Here is a 15243-nt window from a genome sequence, read left to right as displayed (position 1 = left end):
TGATTCATCTTGTCTATCTGTTTTTATTTTATTTTATTTTTCAGCATTTAGTTAGTTTTTATTTTCTTAGTTTAAAAATCTTTTATAACTTCTTTTTGATTTGATTAGACGTTGAGGATAAATCGGTACTAAAAGCTCTTGTGTCCTTGGACGACCTCGGTATCTTACCAACACTATACTACGTCCACGATGGGTACACTTGCCCATATGTGTGTTTAGTGTTAGTAAATATCGTGTTTTATAAATTTAAAACTTGGCTAAAAGTGTAAAAAGGGCTTAAATATACATCTAAATTATATCACACTTCACGCACATCACAATTCATTTAAACAACTTTCACAAAAGGAATTTTTTGACTTGTCCTTTTTAATTTTAGGTTGTGAAATTGTTTCTTGTTCATGTTCGCTTTTAGACTCATCACTTACATTTTCCACTACACCATCAACAAATTGTGGTGGTGGAATGCTTTTGCACTATGAACCTCATTTGAAAGAAGACTTACCACGCTAATGTGCACATTCCTCACATTGCTCGTGCTTGAGCTTTAATGCTTTGGGTTCACCGTAGTGTCACTTGGGAGTCTTCCTCCACTTCCTCTCATTTGGGCCATTGCTTCTGTAAGTTGACCCACTTGTTTTGCCAATGCTTCGTGCGACTTGTCTCGCACCTCATTCTCTTTCCTCGTTTCTTTCATCATGTTCAACATGACATCCATCTTAGCACTCAAATCATCACCACCACCATGATTATTCGCCGACCCGTTACCATTTTGATTGTAATCTCTTTGGTAACCCCTTTGATTACCGCCTTGTCGGTTTTAATATGATGAGCCACCTTGATTACCACATTGATTTCCTGATTGAAAGTTCGGGTTCATTTAATTCGAGGCCCCCATATCCTTTTTGGTCCGGTGACCGATGTCACCACATTCTTCACACACAACATATTGTACCGCCCCCACATCCTTTTTCTTCATACGGGCCAACTCCCGCTCTAATGTGGCGATTCGATCCCTAGCACTCGAATCAAGATCGGGAAGAGATCGGGAAACAGGATGCTTTTTGGCTCGATCCGCCATAGCAACCGCCTTTGAATTCTTATTCATCCTCTCCAAAAATTCCCAATCATCCTCCTCATGAGTGTTCAACAATGTGGCATTACTTGCCGATTGCAAGTATTTGTGATCATCGACATCTAACCCCCTTACTCAACACTTCAATAACTCCCACCTCGGAATTTGATGGTGAGGGCATTTCCGAACCAACTCCTTAAAACGAATAAGAGCCTCGTGTAGCAATTCCCCCGAAAACTGTCGAAATGACTGAATCTCATCTCGTGCTTTGTCGGTCTTGGCTATCAAATATTATTCATCAAGGAATATTTGTTGCATTTCTGCCCAAGTACGCCTACTATTGGTTGGGAGTGTAAGGAACCACTGCTTAGCTTTGTCATTCAATGAGAACTGAAATAGCCTTAGCTTGACTTCCTCTATCTCGAAATTGTGGCCCTTGATTGTGCCACATATCGCGGAGAATTTCGCTAAGTGAGTGTACGGTTCGTCATTCGTCCCACCATTGAAGTGAGGTAAGATGTTGATGTAATTCGGTTTGCATTCAAAGGACCTCACTCCTTGAGGAGGAGGAATAATCGGTGAATCGTTTTCGGTGACCACCAGTCTAAATCGCCTATTAACACCTCTTGGGGCCTGTTGCGGATGACGGCGTGGACCATTAACTTCTTAATCCCCCGGTCTTCGGTTACCTCTTCTATAACCACCTCTATCACCACCTTGATTACCGCCACCCACGAATTGGGGAATCCGTTTACGGTTAACATTATTGTTATTGTTATAATAACCGTCATCCTGGTTCCTTTGGTTGTTGTTTCGTGATTGACGGTTGTTGTCGTACCTGTCATTTCGGCCATATCCGTAACCCTCGTTGTTTCCCACGTAATTGGCATTTTGATAGCCAAAGTCTTCATTCTCAAACCCCCGAGCGTTATAAAGGTTCTTCGCATTAACATCACCCCATATATCGTCTTCAACCCTCTCATCGTAATTTCCTGCGTCATCCGAGTATTCCGAGTGAATACTCACATGTTCCGGTGATTGATAACCGGGAACACTAAATGGTTCGTCATCGGGAATAACATTCCTCAAATCATCGAGATTGAGGAATTGATCTTCATTCGCAGGATTGCCACGATTTTGGTTAACTCCACGGTTGGGGTTAACATTTCGGTTGTTGAGGTTGGGTGGTAATGGGTTATGTCTATTCTGGTTTTGATGTGGAGGTGTGGGTGTCTGTTGGTTGTTGTGATTTTGGCCACAATTTTGGAATGGTGGTGTTGGTGGTCTTGAGTTGTTACCAACGCTCGGTTGATCATTTTGTATGTTTTGAGTTTTAAATTTTGCGTTTTTTTCATTTTCCATTAGTCTATATGGTGTGGTCATGATCCATCTGACCACCATGACCCTACACGTTAGTGCCATGTAACCCACCTCTAATCCACCATCCAAAACCACTACCTTAAGGGTGTGGTCATGGCCCAAACCACTAGCCCCTTATTTATTTTAATTTGTCTTTGTCTAAAGAAAAAGTAAGTGATTTCTTGAAAAATGCAAAGGGGGACTATAGTTGTCATGGTTTAATCTATGCAAACCATGGTGGATCAAGCGAGGGGTGGTGTAACATTCCATTCATGTCCAGTGGCGGGCCCAGGATTTTTTTCCTGGGGGTGCGGAATTTTTTTAAAGATTTTAGACCCCTAGCTATATAAAAAAAATCGGTTCATAGCGGGTCGGGTCGGGTAATGTAAAACAAGTAAACACAAACAAACAAAGTTTCATAGCGGGTCGAAACAGATCGGGTCGGGTCGATTTCAATTTTCAAACAATTAAACCTTAGTTCCTAACTTCTGATCATATTAACAAAACCACCCAATAAAACAATCATATAATCAACAAAACCACCCAACTAAAGACTAGAACAATTCAAAAATACATAAAAACATATAAAATCTTAAACCTTTTTAACAAATATATATATCTGTTTCTATTGAAAAAACCCAATAAAACATCAAAACAAATCGAATTACCTATTTAGGTTCAATTTTTGAATTTCATCTTTTCAAACCCTATACTAGAATCATATAATCAATAAGAAATTAAGAAACAACAAACCCATACTATAAAGACTAGAACAACCCCAAATAACCTCAAAACACATAAAAGTTTAAACTTTTTTAACCCATCCTAAAATCCTATTATCTCATGACTCTTGAACAAAATCGCATAACATCAAAATAAAAAAAAAACAAAACAAAACTTGTACCTGTCAGGGGCGGCCTGAATTAACCAGTTTGCAGCCGGAATTTTGTAGTCGCCGACCGGAATTATGCTGGTGAGGCAGAGGGAGGGCGGGAGTCGCTGGCAAGTGGCAGCGATTTGGGTTTTTTTTAATTATGTGGACTGATTTTTTTTAACAAAATAGTGGTTGGGTTGGGCTTGAATGGGTTTTAAGTTATTGAGGTTGATGGATTGAATTTAAGTTTTATTAAAGAGGTTAGTGGGCTAACTTGTTTACATAATTTGATCGGGTTACAATCCGTGTTCACAATTTTTTTTATATAAATTCCTAACATTTTTTTTCTAAGGGATGCGGACGAAAATATCCAAGGGGTGCGGTCGGAATTTTTCAAGGGGAGCGGACGAAAATTTTCAAGGGGTGCGGTCGGGATTTTTCGCGAAAAATACCACTAATTTTTTTTTTTCAAAGGGTGCGGCCACCCACCCACCCCATAAGATAAGTCCGCCACTGTTCATGTCCTAACCATAACCCCACACCCTTATAGATTTATACACATGATCCATCCACTTCAAAGACGAGATATATGTAACGATTGAGCAAACAATTTAAATCAAAGGTGTAATTTCCCAAAATATATAATCAAAAGTGAAATTTGATCTTACCACGTAAAATATCCGTGTAATCAATATACCCTGTAATGATATAAATTACGTCATCATTATTAACGTTTATTAGCTTTGGTTTACTTAATTAGGTAGAGGATCCTGTAAAAAGTGCTTAAAGTGTATTATAACACTATATATAATACTATATAATACCATATAAACACCGTATAACAATATGTAACACCATATAATACTATATAACACTATGTAACACTATATATCATTATATAACAAATATAACACTATAGGTTGTCTCATAGCATGTCTATGATAGATGTATAGTGTTATATTTGTTATATAATGTTACTAGGTTAGTTCCCCGTGTGTTACACGGGTTGAACAATTTAAACTGTATAATAACAGGGTCGGCCCAAGCCCAAGTATTTTGAGGCTTGGGCCTCAGGCCACCAAATGCATAGGGCCTCAAGATTAAAAAAAAAGTTATATACTATATGGGTATGAGCCTTGTTATTAAAAGGTTGTAGCCCAGTTGGCGCGCATGTCATCTGTGTACCTTAAGGGGGTGGGTTTGAATCTCCTTTAGGCCGATCGACCGTCGTTTATTCTTTTTGGATAAGAAAAAAAATAGGCAAGAAGGGCCCCGATTTTGAAACTTGCTTTAGGCCTCTAAAATGGTTGAGCCGACCTGTATAATAAATATTTCTTGTAAATGCAAATCAAAGACGGAAACACTTATATATATTTGATAAATAATGAAACTAATAATAATAGTAAAAAAATCTCATACATGTGTATACTCATTTAAGTAATCAATATACATTTGATGTTATCCTATATTTTTTGTATTCAATTAACAATTTTCTATTTAGTATTATTTACAATTATTAGAAGATATATATGAAAGAAAAGCGGGAAAACTTAAAAAATATGTGTCTTCAATAAATGACACGTGTCACTATATACTGAGTATAGATGTTACTGAATTTTTGAAGAATAATTTTTAAGTTTGACATATATATTCAAGCTTATAAGTATATAATATAGTCATGAATTTTTAATAAATCCAAAAAAATTATGTGATTAATGGCAAAGTGTGTTTTAGCCAAATCCTAGAATTTAAAACATAAAAGACCAGGTGCAAAAAAGCGTGAAACCCTTTAAAACTTCAATAAAAGGGTTATAGTTATCAGATAAACATTTTTCTATTTAATATATTATTTACAATTATTAAAATATTTTTCTATTTAATATTATCTACAAATTAAAAGATAAATTGTTAGAAGATAAATATGAAAGAAAGGCGGGAAAACCAAAAAATAGACGCTTCCAATGAATGACACGTGTTACACATTGGTTTACTTTATTATAAGTATAGATATAGTGTTACATAGTGTTATGTGGTATTATATGGTGTTACATATTGTTATACGGTGTTTATATGGTGTTATATAGTATTATATATAGTGTTATAATACACTTCTCACACTTTAGGCCCTTTTTACACTATCCTTACCCTAATTAATTAATCAATAATTTTCTAATTTATTTATATAAAATGGTTTCGTATTAACTATACTTTATTAAAGTAATAACTCTTGTTACTAAGACTATGGGGTGTGGGGCGTCAGTTGGGGCGGTGGTTTAGGTTCAACGTCGGTTGCTCTACTTTGGGCAAGCGATGGGCATGTCGTTGCCTCTTTGGCCGTGGGATTGAGCCTGGCGTGGGGCCAGGGGGTGACATGTCACATGTCTGACTTTGGTTGGCTGGTTCGATCTAGCCGTTGGGGGTAGCCATTGCCAAACCAAAAAATGAAGGGTTTTGGACCCCTAACCCAAGTCCCTCCATACCCCATAGTCTAATGAAGGGCCAATGATCTCTAGATCAAGTGATGGAAGGCTTACATTTCTCTTGAGAGATGCAAGTTCAACTCCCACTTGGTGCAGAGTGAGGCACTGGTGGGCAATGATAGGAGACCCAGGGAAACCTGGGTTGGATCCTTGAGCCAAACGGGTTTTACCGGTAATTTCACCGTCGTGCCTACGGGCGGGTGGGTTACCGGGTTTTACCCGGAATTGGTGGTGGACTCAGATTACTCTCAGAGTACTCCGTTTGTCTAGTAGGTGTCCCGAAAGTGCTCATGATTGATTATGTTGGCCGTTAAAAAAAATTCTAATAAAGGGTTTTGGATTCCTTCTTTTTGATACCATGGTCATTGTATTTTACGTTTTCTCTTATTTCGTATTTGAATAAAATTTATATATATTTATATATAATAAAAGCTAAACTCAATGAACAGTAGTTTAGCTTTTATTATATATAGATTTTATTATATATAAACTTTAAATGAAAACTTATATATAATAGATTAGAATGGTAACATTATTAACAGATGAGCAAATGGTGTCGGGTACAGGTACCGGTCTCAAATCTATCAAACCGATGTATTTTCGGTACCGGTTCTGCACAGGTATTCACCGGTTTTTACCTTCAAATACCGGTGTCGTACCAGTACCGACCGGTACCGAACCGTACCATACTAGGTATATTCGGTACCGGTACCCACGTTTAGAGATTTCGGTAAAGGTATTTTTTGTACGGTTGGTATTGAGCTCATCAAATCCTATAACAACGTAGCAATGCAAGTAATTGCACCGTTTATATTACTTTTCATACACACAGTAAGTAAATTGTATTTTGTTTGAATTGGGTTTTTATACACAACAACTTATTTTGCTTTCTTTTTTGTCTTTTTCTGTAATGAATGAATTGTAGCATGTAAAATTAACTTGGATATTTATATTATTGACGAGCAAATCGTATCAAATCCTGTAATCAAACTGGTATCGTATTGGTACCAAATTTACTATACCAAATCATTCTCGATACCAATTTGGTACCCACCTTTTGGCGTTTTCAGAATCGTTACTTTCGGTTCGACACCGGTCTAGCACCATACCTGTATTTATTGATTTTTAGCTTCAAATACCATACCGTATTGTACCGAGCATTTTCGGTGCCGGTAACTAATTTCGATGATTTTTTGGATCGACACTTTCGGTGCCGTTACCGGTACCGAGCTCATCCATATTTTAACGTGATAGCACCGTAATAACTGAGCTCCTCCATCTTTTAACGTGATAGCACCGTAATAACTGAATTGAAAACAATCGAATTTCCAACGTGTAGGACGTGTGGGTCCTATACTTACCACGTCATTTTATGTATGTTTTAATATTCAGTATCTGCTTGCTGTTGCTGACACGCGTTTTGCAGTCATTGGATCCCCGCCGCAACGCGCGGGTGGAAAATAACTAGTTATATATCATATACATATCTACATGTTACAGAACCAAATCTCGAGCAAAGTTGTTTTTAGATATTGAGTACATAATATGGAATTATAAATTTCCCTTTGAGCTTTGGTCATTGATTCTCATATTAGAAATCAATATTTAATTACAGTTAAACAAATTGTGTGATTGTAATTTTTGGGATTCTTTTTCTTTTGAGTTAATTACATAGATGGACCTAAGTTAGTTTCGTCTTTTGGTACTAAATTTTTTTTAATAGATTTAGGTTTCATGATTTTAATTTTGTAACACCTTTGGGTATTAACACCAAACTTAGTTATTTTTATGTTAAATTTTAGTAAAATTACTAAAATCCCCTTCCAATTTAAAAGAACCATTTATATCATTACTCTATTTAATTCCAAGAAGCACCGAGATCCAAACGGAGAACCTCCGTTACTTAAGACCGAAATATCTCATATTAATTAAAAAATTAATAATAATAAAATTTATTATTACAATTATTATTGTGGTAATTATTTCCTTGAAACATAAAAAAGTACTTTATCAGACCTTTTATCTCAAGAAATCAAATATGAATATTTCCAATTTAGAATTCTTTTTGAATAGAGACACAAATGGTCCTTGGAATTACAAATAGAGTAATGATATAAATGGTATTTTTAAATTGCAAGGGTATTTTCGTTATTTTACTAAAATTTAACATAAAAATTAATTAAGTTTGGTGTTAGTAATCAAATGTGTTACAAAATTGAAACTATAAAACCTGAACCTGTTAAAAAAAGAGTTAGTACTCAAAGACGAAACTAACTACAAACCACAAGATGGGTATTTATTCTAGTTCTCTGTTTTGCTAAACAAGTTGTCCTAATCAAACTTGGACCCCGACCGGAATACTAAGTCAATTTAACAAGCTTGACACGCAAGCTTCACCTCAACCATTTCCAGTCGCATCCCAGCGCCAACTCAGCTCCAGTCACATCCTAGCTTCCACTCGTCATCACCAGCCGCATCCCAGCTTCGACTCGGCCCAACCTCAGCTGTGGTTCAAGCTTCCACGACTCTAACCCAACACCGACCTAACAACCTCTAGGCTGCGGCTTGTGTCTCTAGTTGAACCCCAACCGCATCTCAATTCCTTTTGAGCTGCAACTCGCTTCTTCCTTCTTCTTCTTCTTTTGTAAGGTAAAATATTGGATTTTGAGAGTTCCTCTTCTGATTTTCCTGAAAATTAAGTTCAAGATCTGCCAATAAGCATAGAAACATGTGAAGTGCATTATGTATGTTCTGCTAGTGGTAAGTATAATAAAAAAACAATCATGCTTTTGTAATTTGAGACTTTTACCGAGTTACCACTAGTATTTGCCTCACAGTTTAACAGTTGAGACGTGAAAAACTATTTTCAAAGATCTCTAATAAAATACCATTTCAAGTGATTTTTTTGGATTTTGAAGACAAATCAAATATATTACACCCATCATGATTATTTCATATTGTTGGCTTAGGAATTTTACAAACCTTTTATATACTTTTTTTTATTTATAGACCCAAATTAGTGATAACATCATTCTTAACTTTCCTAATTAATAATGTATTGACAATACTATTATTCTATTAATAATGTATTGACAATACTACATCTTGTGATGTCATTATCTCTTAAAAAGGTGGAAAAAGCGTAACACAAAATATGTGGAGATTGTTTCATCCCATAATGAGCCTTGTCTAACCTACACACATGACACATCACATACGAATAGTGTGGTCCTCAAAGCAAGGAGGCTGTGAAGTTTCACATAGAATTAGTTCTTGGCATCCATATTAAGTGTTTGAAAGTAGCATATGCAATATGCAAGAAACCTTGAGTTTATTGTCTTGAGCCACTAACCTTGAGTTGTATCCACTTAGTTCTTACGATTGTTATCATAAGGGGGTACTAATTAAAGACCATACTTTGTTTCTTTCAAACGGCGCAAGCTTCTGCTTTGGATTCCGGAATCATATAGATCGGCTTAACATATGGTTCTCTAGGATAATGGCAGCACATGGGGTATGCGATTTGGATATAGAGTGATGATCATAAACTTTTGTTGATGGAGTTTGATGTTGGTTTAAAAAATTGTGTAAGATGTCATTTGGAAAATTCTCAACAAATCTCCGATGAAGCAACATGTCAAGAACAAACTGCCAAGTATTATTGGAATAAGAAGATGAGTGGATGCATCTTACATCGAATGTGACATGGATGGATTCTTTGATTACCTTTCTCGTGTTGATGAATAATTAAAAACTTTATATGATTTGGAAATAAGAATATATTCAACAAATATACCATCATTAGATTTGGCCTTTGGGGGCAAACTTGCTGGGTTGATCTCTCTGGTTGAGAATGTAGCAATTATTCCGAATTTCATATGTAGACCTATTTGGATTAAGCATGTGGTGTTGAAAGCTTTAACCCAGATTCACATAACATGATTTGGCAGCTTCTATCAAGGTAGTATAGGGGCTTAAGTGATACTGGCAAATAGTATAGGGGCTTAATAGTCAGTTAATGTAAGTACTAAGTTAGGGCGGAAGGGGTGTTCCTAGTAAAATCCACACGTATACTCTCCATTATGTGGTAATATTGTGTCACATCACTTTGAACTCAATTCAACCCTACTAGGAGTGGGCGCTGTTAGTTGAATCCAAAACTATCCTAACATTTTCATTTTACTTAAAAGTAAATAAAAACGGCTGACTCATGGCTTTCATCTTAGGTTCGTGAACTAGCGAAACAACTCGCAAGGGAACCCATATGGGCTGTGGCAGTGTTCCCTATCCAACCCGCATCAACCAGATGACACACCAACTACCCTTAAGTCCTTTACAAGTTATTGTGGTTTTACAAATTCTTTTTTGAAGTAACTATGATTTGTAATATGAATATGATTGGCATGTTCATTCAATATAATAAATATAATGACTTGTTATAACTTTGTTAGTTTCTTATTGTGATATAGCGTGTGTTTTGACTATGCTATGATAATTTCAATTTTGCATTATATATGTTTTGATTCGAGTCAAGACTCGAGCTATGAAGCATCTACAAGATGCCATAGGCACGTCATTACAACATTAATTGTGTAACACCATTTGTGATGGTATGATTAGTTTACTAGCATCCACTATTTATGTGCTTTGAGAGCATTTGGTAAATCTGATGTGATATGAGGTGTATGAGTCACCCTTGGGATAATTTGATATGCTTGTTTAGTGGATGGTTGTTGATGCTAATACCCCATCACACATCTTGTGACGAGTTTCGTATACAACATTATGTACCAATTCGAAATGTCTATTGTGATTATGTGTGCACCATGGGTGTTTTTCAATGTTTTGTTTGTTCTTTTGCTTTATTCGATTACTCTTTCATTCTCGTTGGTATACATTCTATCAAATAAATCTTGGCTATTCATTTGTCTCGTTCACTCAATTGTAGGTTTCGTATGATCTCTTATGTGCCTATGTATATTCACATCATAATGCATTTTTAGATTAAGCGTTATTTTCTAACACGTCTCAATCTAAAACTTTCAAAGTTCCAAATATATTTCATGGTATCATAATAATCTAAGGTGCGATAAAGATGCTCGCCTCAAAGCCGATTACAATTATAATTAGTTTTAAAACTTTATTACGGTGTAGGGAGTGGTTAGACACTTTGAATAGGTAAACTCCCAAATCACCCGATCACATAGCGCCATGTCAATTGTTTACCTAATGCTCAAAAACGTCGGCGATGGTTTACCTAATGTGGTTTAGGTAAACTATTTAAAAAAAAATGTGTGATTGGTTGAGAAGGTATGGATCCCACCACACTCCCCCTCTCTCTCCCCGATCGGTGAACCTTCACCGAAATTGGCTAAAAAATCGTAAAGGGGCTTCGGTATACATGTTGATGGTGGTCACCGATTCGGTAAACACATGTTTACCGCTCGCACTCCCTACACCCTTAGACTTTAATAAACCAGTACATAATGGGTGCTTATGTATTAACTTTAACATAAACTTGTTTATTTAAATAACTTTTGATTAAGAAAAAAAGGGACCCACCATAGCAAGTTGCGCTTATGCAGCAACACACAACAGTTGGATGGCACAAGGTGGACCCCTTCATGTTCGGTCAAATTGACTCACCCTTTAACCACCACCACCCCATGAATGGATCTGGGCCCCACCCACCCATATTGGACATGCCCCCTCGCAGGATGCAAGAGCCAATCATATTTCATCAACCCAAACTCACTTTATCACATTACCCCTCCATGCTTCATAATTTACAATTTTGCCACCATTCATATTATATATTTGTACCACAAACAAATGATTATAGAAAATAATGTTGTCCGGCTAGGTTTAACTTTTTCCTTCGGTTTATGGTTATTAGATGAAATACAAAAGCTTCTAAAATTAAGAAATCGTATAAATGGTATCAAACGAACTCTAATTGACTTCTTTAAGCGATATTAGAATCGTCTCATCGATTCTATGATTTAAGATTTTAGGTTTTCACTTTTGAATTTGTTGATCGTAGATTTTAAAATTTTTGTTTATTATAATTGTGTCTTTTATTTATAACTGTGCATTTTTTATATTTGCGTCATTTTGTCTTTTTGCGACTCATGATGTCTTTTTTCTTCGAAATTGTGTTATATTTTTTCGGCATTTGTTATATTTTGCTTGACATTGTGTCATTTATTGTGTCTTTGTACACTTCTTATTTTTAGAATGTTTTGTAGAATAACGTAACCCTTAAAACCATAGCTAGCGGTTTAGTCTAGGACTTTTGTCAAACCAGACAAAAATTAGAAATATCGGTTTATGCCGTTAAACTATCAAACCAGTAATGCCGTCTGGTCCGGCCAGGTTTATTATATCGTTTAAAAAGCCGTAGCTAACGGGTCGGCCTGTGACTGTTATGAAAATCAGACACACACATCCGTAACCATACAATATATTAATGGTCAGATTATACATTTTAGAACCCTTTTTTCCTTCAACATCTCATATTAATTTGATATCTTTGCCGATGAAAAAAAAAAAACACAAAAAGAAAATAAAAAAAATAAAATTTATAGGTAATGTAACAATTAGCCTGGTGAAACTCATGGATCTTTCATAAAAAGAGTTTCAGAACCTTTGTTTCGCTACAAGAAGATTCTAACGTCGTCGTTTCAGACGCATCCGACGGCGTCACCGCTCTCCGTTTCTCCGTCATCCTACGGTTACTATTTCTCCCACCGTCGGATGACGTGAGCCCAAGGTTTAGATCTTCTGGCTTCAGTCTGGATACATCAAAGTTACAGTTGATTCCTTCTGAAGAATCATCGTTTTCCATCATCACGTGGGTAGATCCGACGGAAAACAGCTCGGGCATGGCCCGTATGGTTCCGCCTCGAAGCACTGTCTCGACCGCGGACTGGCATACGTGCCAGTTCCCGGTCCAGAGCAGCCCGACTGCTCCGTTAACCGGGTTCACCGTTCGACCACACGCTTCGAATAATAGAGATTGGAATAAAGCTGCATAAAACAAATAAACACGATTAGTCTTATGTAAGAAATGAGTATAATTTCACTTATAGTAGAGCTATTGGTAGAGACCCAGTGGCAGAACAATAACTGCTTTTACTTACTGGGTCATCATAAGGCTCTCTTACAGCTACAACTAAATCGTCCAGATCATGTTTTTTTAGAAAAACATGGTCCGGATCATTTCTTTTTAGAAAAATCTCAGATTTTATATATAAAATCTAATAAGTTCCTATCGTTGAGGGTCAACAAACCATGTTGACCCTCTCTGGCAAACCCTATGCCTATCCAACAAGCCTATGTATATTTAATATTTACCGGGGCGTTGGGAGTCGGAGACGGAGGAGAGGAAGGACATGAGGCCAGCACGACCGAAGAATTTGGCGACGAAGACAGTGGCGTTGGCTTGAGCTTGAGGGGTACCGATCCCATGGAGACTGTGTCTAAGAATGCAATTATCATTGCAGCCTTTGCGGAGAACTCGACAACCGTTACAACTCATAGTGATGGATCTCTTCTTCTGCTCATATAATTGTTGTTCTGGTGAATTTACTGATGAAAAGTGGGGAAGAAGTATGTACGAGATGTTGGGAGAAGGAAAGGGACATATATAGACGAGGAAGTTTGGGAATGATTGGGTCGTTTGTTGGTGGATACGAAATTTTATAATGTAATATGGTTTTTTTAGCATAAAGAATAACATATTTACTTGGATAAAACTTTAATATTTAAGAAAAAAAAAACCTACCATAACCTGTCTTTGAGCAAATTTTTTGGTTGTCATACGTTATGAAACCAAAAGGCCAAAAGGGTCTACAAGTTAAATAAATATTTTTACAATAAATGTTTTTTTAAAAAATATTGTAGATACATAACCGAACCTCATCTCCGGCCACCGAACACCAAAGCAGCCTTTGGTACTGAGTAGGACATAATGAAGGTTCGGTCCCAACGCAGGACGCACATCTAAAGGTGTGTGCAGGCCGAATGACGACATCTAACAAGCAAGTATAAATACTCTATTTCAAGTACACTTTAAGTACGATTTCTCTGAACCTTCGTCCCATATCTCGCTCTCGAAATAAATATTTATCCTCACGCCGGATGGTGGTTGGAGAGTGGACCTCTCACCTCTGCGACGAGCATAACAGCCTGTTGCTTGTGCATGATTGTCTTTCTCACAGGTATAAGGATCTGACCAAGCTAGGCCAGTATCCGACCCAGTTTTTGGATTTTAAGCAATAAAATCAAGTAAATCACAAGTTAAGCTGAGTAGGTGGGCTTCAAGAGTTATGGAAGGAAAATCGATGAAATTAAGATTTGAACTTGTCAACTAACAACGTATCCTAAAGAAAAGCCAAGTGCTTAATACTGTATCACCCCTTAAAGGTTAATTTTTATAATAATCTCATTCAAGTAATAATAATCATCCAAGATATAAATTTCGATATCGAATTTATGCATATTTTTAAACAATTATAAAAATGATGTAAAAAATAAAATAAAATTATAAAGATGCAACAAAATTTGTTGTGGGTAGTAAGATAGTTGGTGTAGTTGGGTTGAGAGAGTAACCATGGTTAAGTTATGTGGTGTGTGGTGGTGGCGTTCCAAAGGTATTGGGGTGGAGCGGCTCCGAGTCGCCGCAAGCAGGGATGGATGAGGGTGTTCGATTCTTATTGGATGCTTTGCTGCCCCCTTGTTTTTGGACATCGTATTCTACGTCCGTTTATCAGATAATTTCAGTTACACCCCTCAACTACGGCCTTAGTATCCGCTTGGACCTCTAAGTTTTACAATATTTTCTTCATGTGCCTCTATCGAAACCTAAAAGTGACAATCACCCCCTATCCAACTATTATTTTGTTATAGACTTATAGTATATGCATAAGATCGTTATTGGACGAGCAGAGCTGTCACCGAAAACTCTCAAAAAAATTTAGACTTTGGGCGACAAAAAGAATTGGGTCAAAAAATTGTGGTTAAGGGGAAATGAATTGAAAAGACAAACCTTAGTGGTGGAGGCAAGACTTGAACTTGGGACCTTTACATTATCTTGAGATGGTTTTTTCCACTACACCACCAATATTTTTTAACAAAATAAATTGATGAATATACTAAATATATAATTTAATAAATATGCAAAAGCTTATAAAAATTTTTCGGACCCTTTGAAAATTTAGGCCTTGGGCTTCGTCACGGGTTGGCCGGCCCAAGAGTCAGCCCTGCGGACGAGGTTTAGTTTGTTTTTATATATTTAAACGGTTGATGGGTCGTAATGTGTAACTAAACGAGTTAAGCATGTTAACTTCAATATGAGCAATTTGATTAAACGAGTTAAAAGAAATCAACCTTAATACAAATCTGAATATTTTCAATTTAATGTTCGTAACACTTAAAAAGTATGATTTACAAAGTGA

General features: G+C 36.5%; 2 protein-coding genes across 2 annotated transcripts; both read right to left on the bottom strand.

Moving 5' to 3' along the window:
- Positions 1 to 1738: 1738 nt before the first annotated feature.
- On the bottom strand, positions 1739 to 2434 carry LOC110882678 (GATA zinc finger domain-containing protein 14-like). The gene has a single exon (XM_022130642.1). The coding sequence runs from the start codon at positions 2432 to 2434 to the stop codon at positions 1739 to 1741; it is 696 nt and encodes a 231-aa protein (XP_021986334.1).
- A 9798-nt stretch (positions 2435 to 12232) lies between these two features.
- LOC110885794 (LOB domain-containing protein 37) lies at positions 12233 to 13459 on the bottom strand. The gene is made up of 2 exons (XM_022133498.2): positions 13142 to 13459; positions 12233 to 12814 (listed from the first exon to the last, which is right to left on the bottom strand). Exons 1-2 carry the CDS (start codon positions 13323 to 13325, stop codon positions 12411 to 12413), a joined length of 588 nt encoding a protein of 195 aa, XP_021989190.1. The 5' UTR covers positions 13326 to 13459; the 3' UTR covers positions 12233 to 12410.
- Positions 13460 to 15243: the final 1784 nt, after the last annotated feature.

This window comes from Helianthus annuus, chromosome 10 (genome assembly GCF_002127325.2).
Source record: "Helianthus annuus cultivar XRQ/B chromosome 10, HanXRQr2.0-SUNRISE, whole genome shotgun sequence".
Taxonomy (NCBI): domain Eukaryota; kingdom Viridiplantae; phylum Streptophyta; class Magnoliopsida; order Asterales; family Asteraceae; genus Helianthus; species Helianthus annuus.
This window is presented reverse-complemented; position numbering and strand designations above follow the sequence as displayed.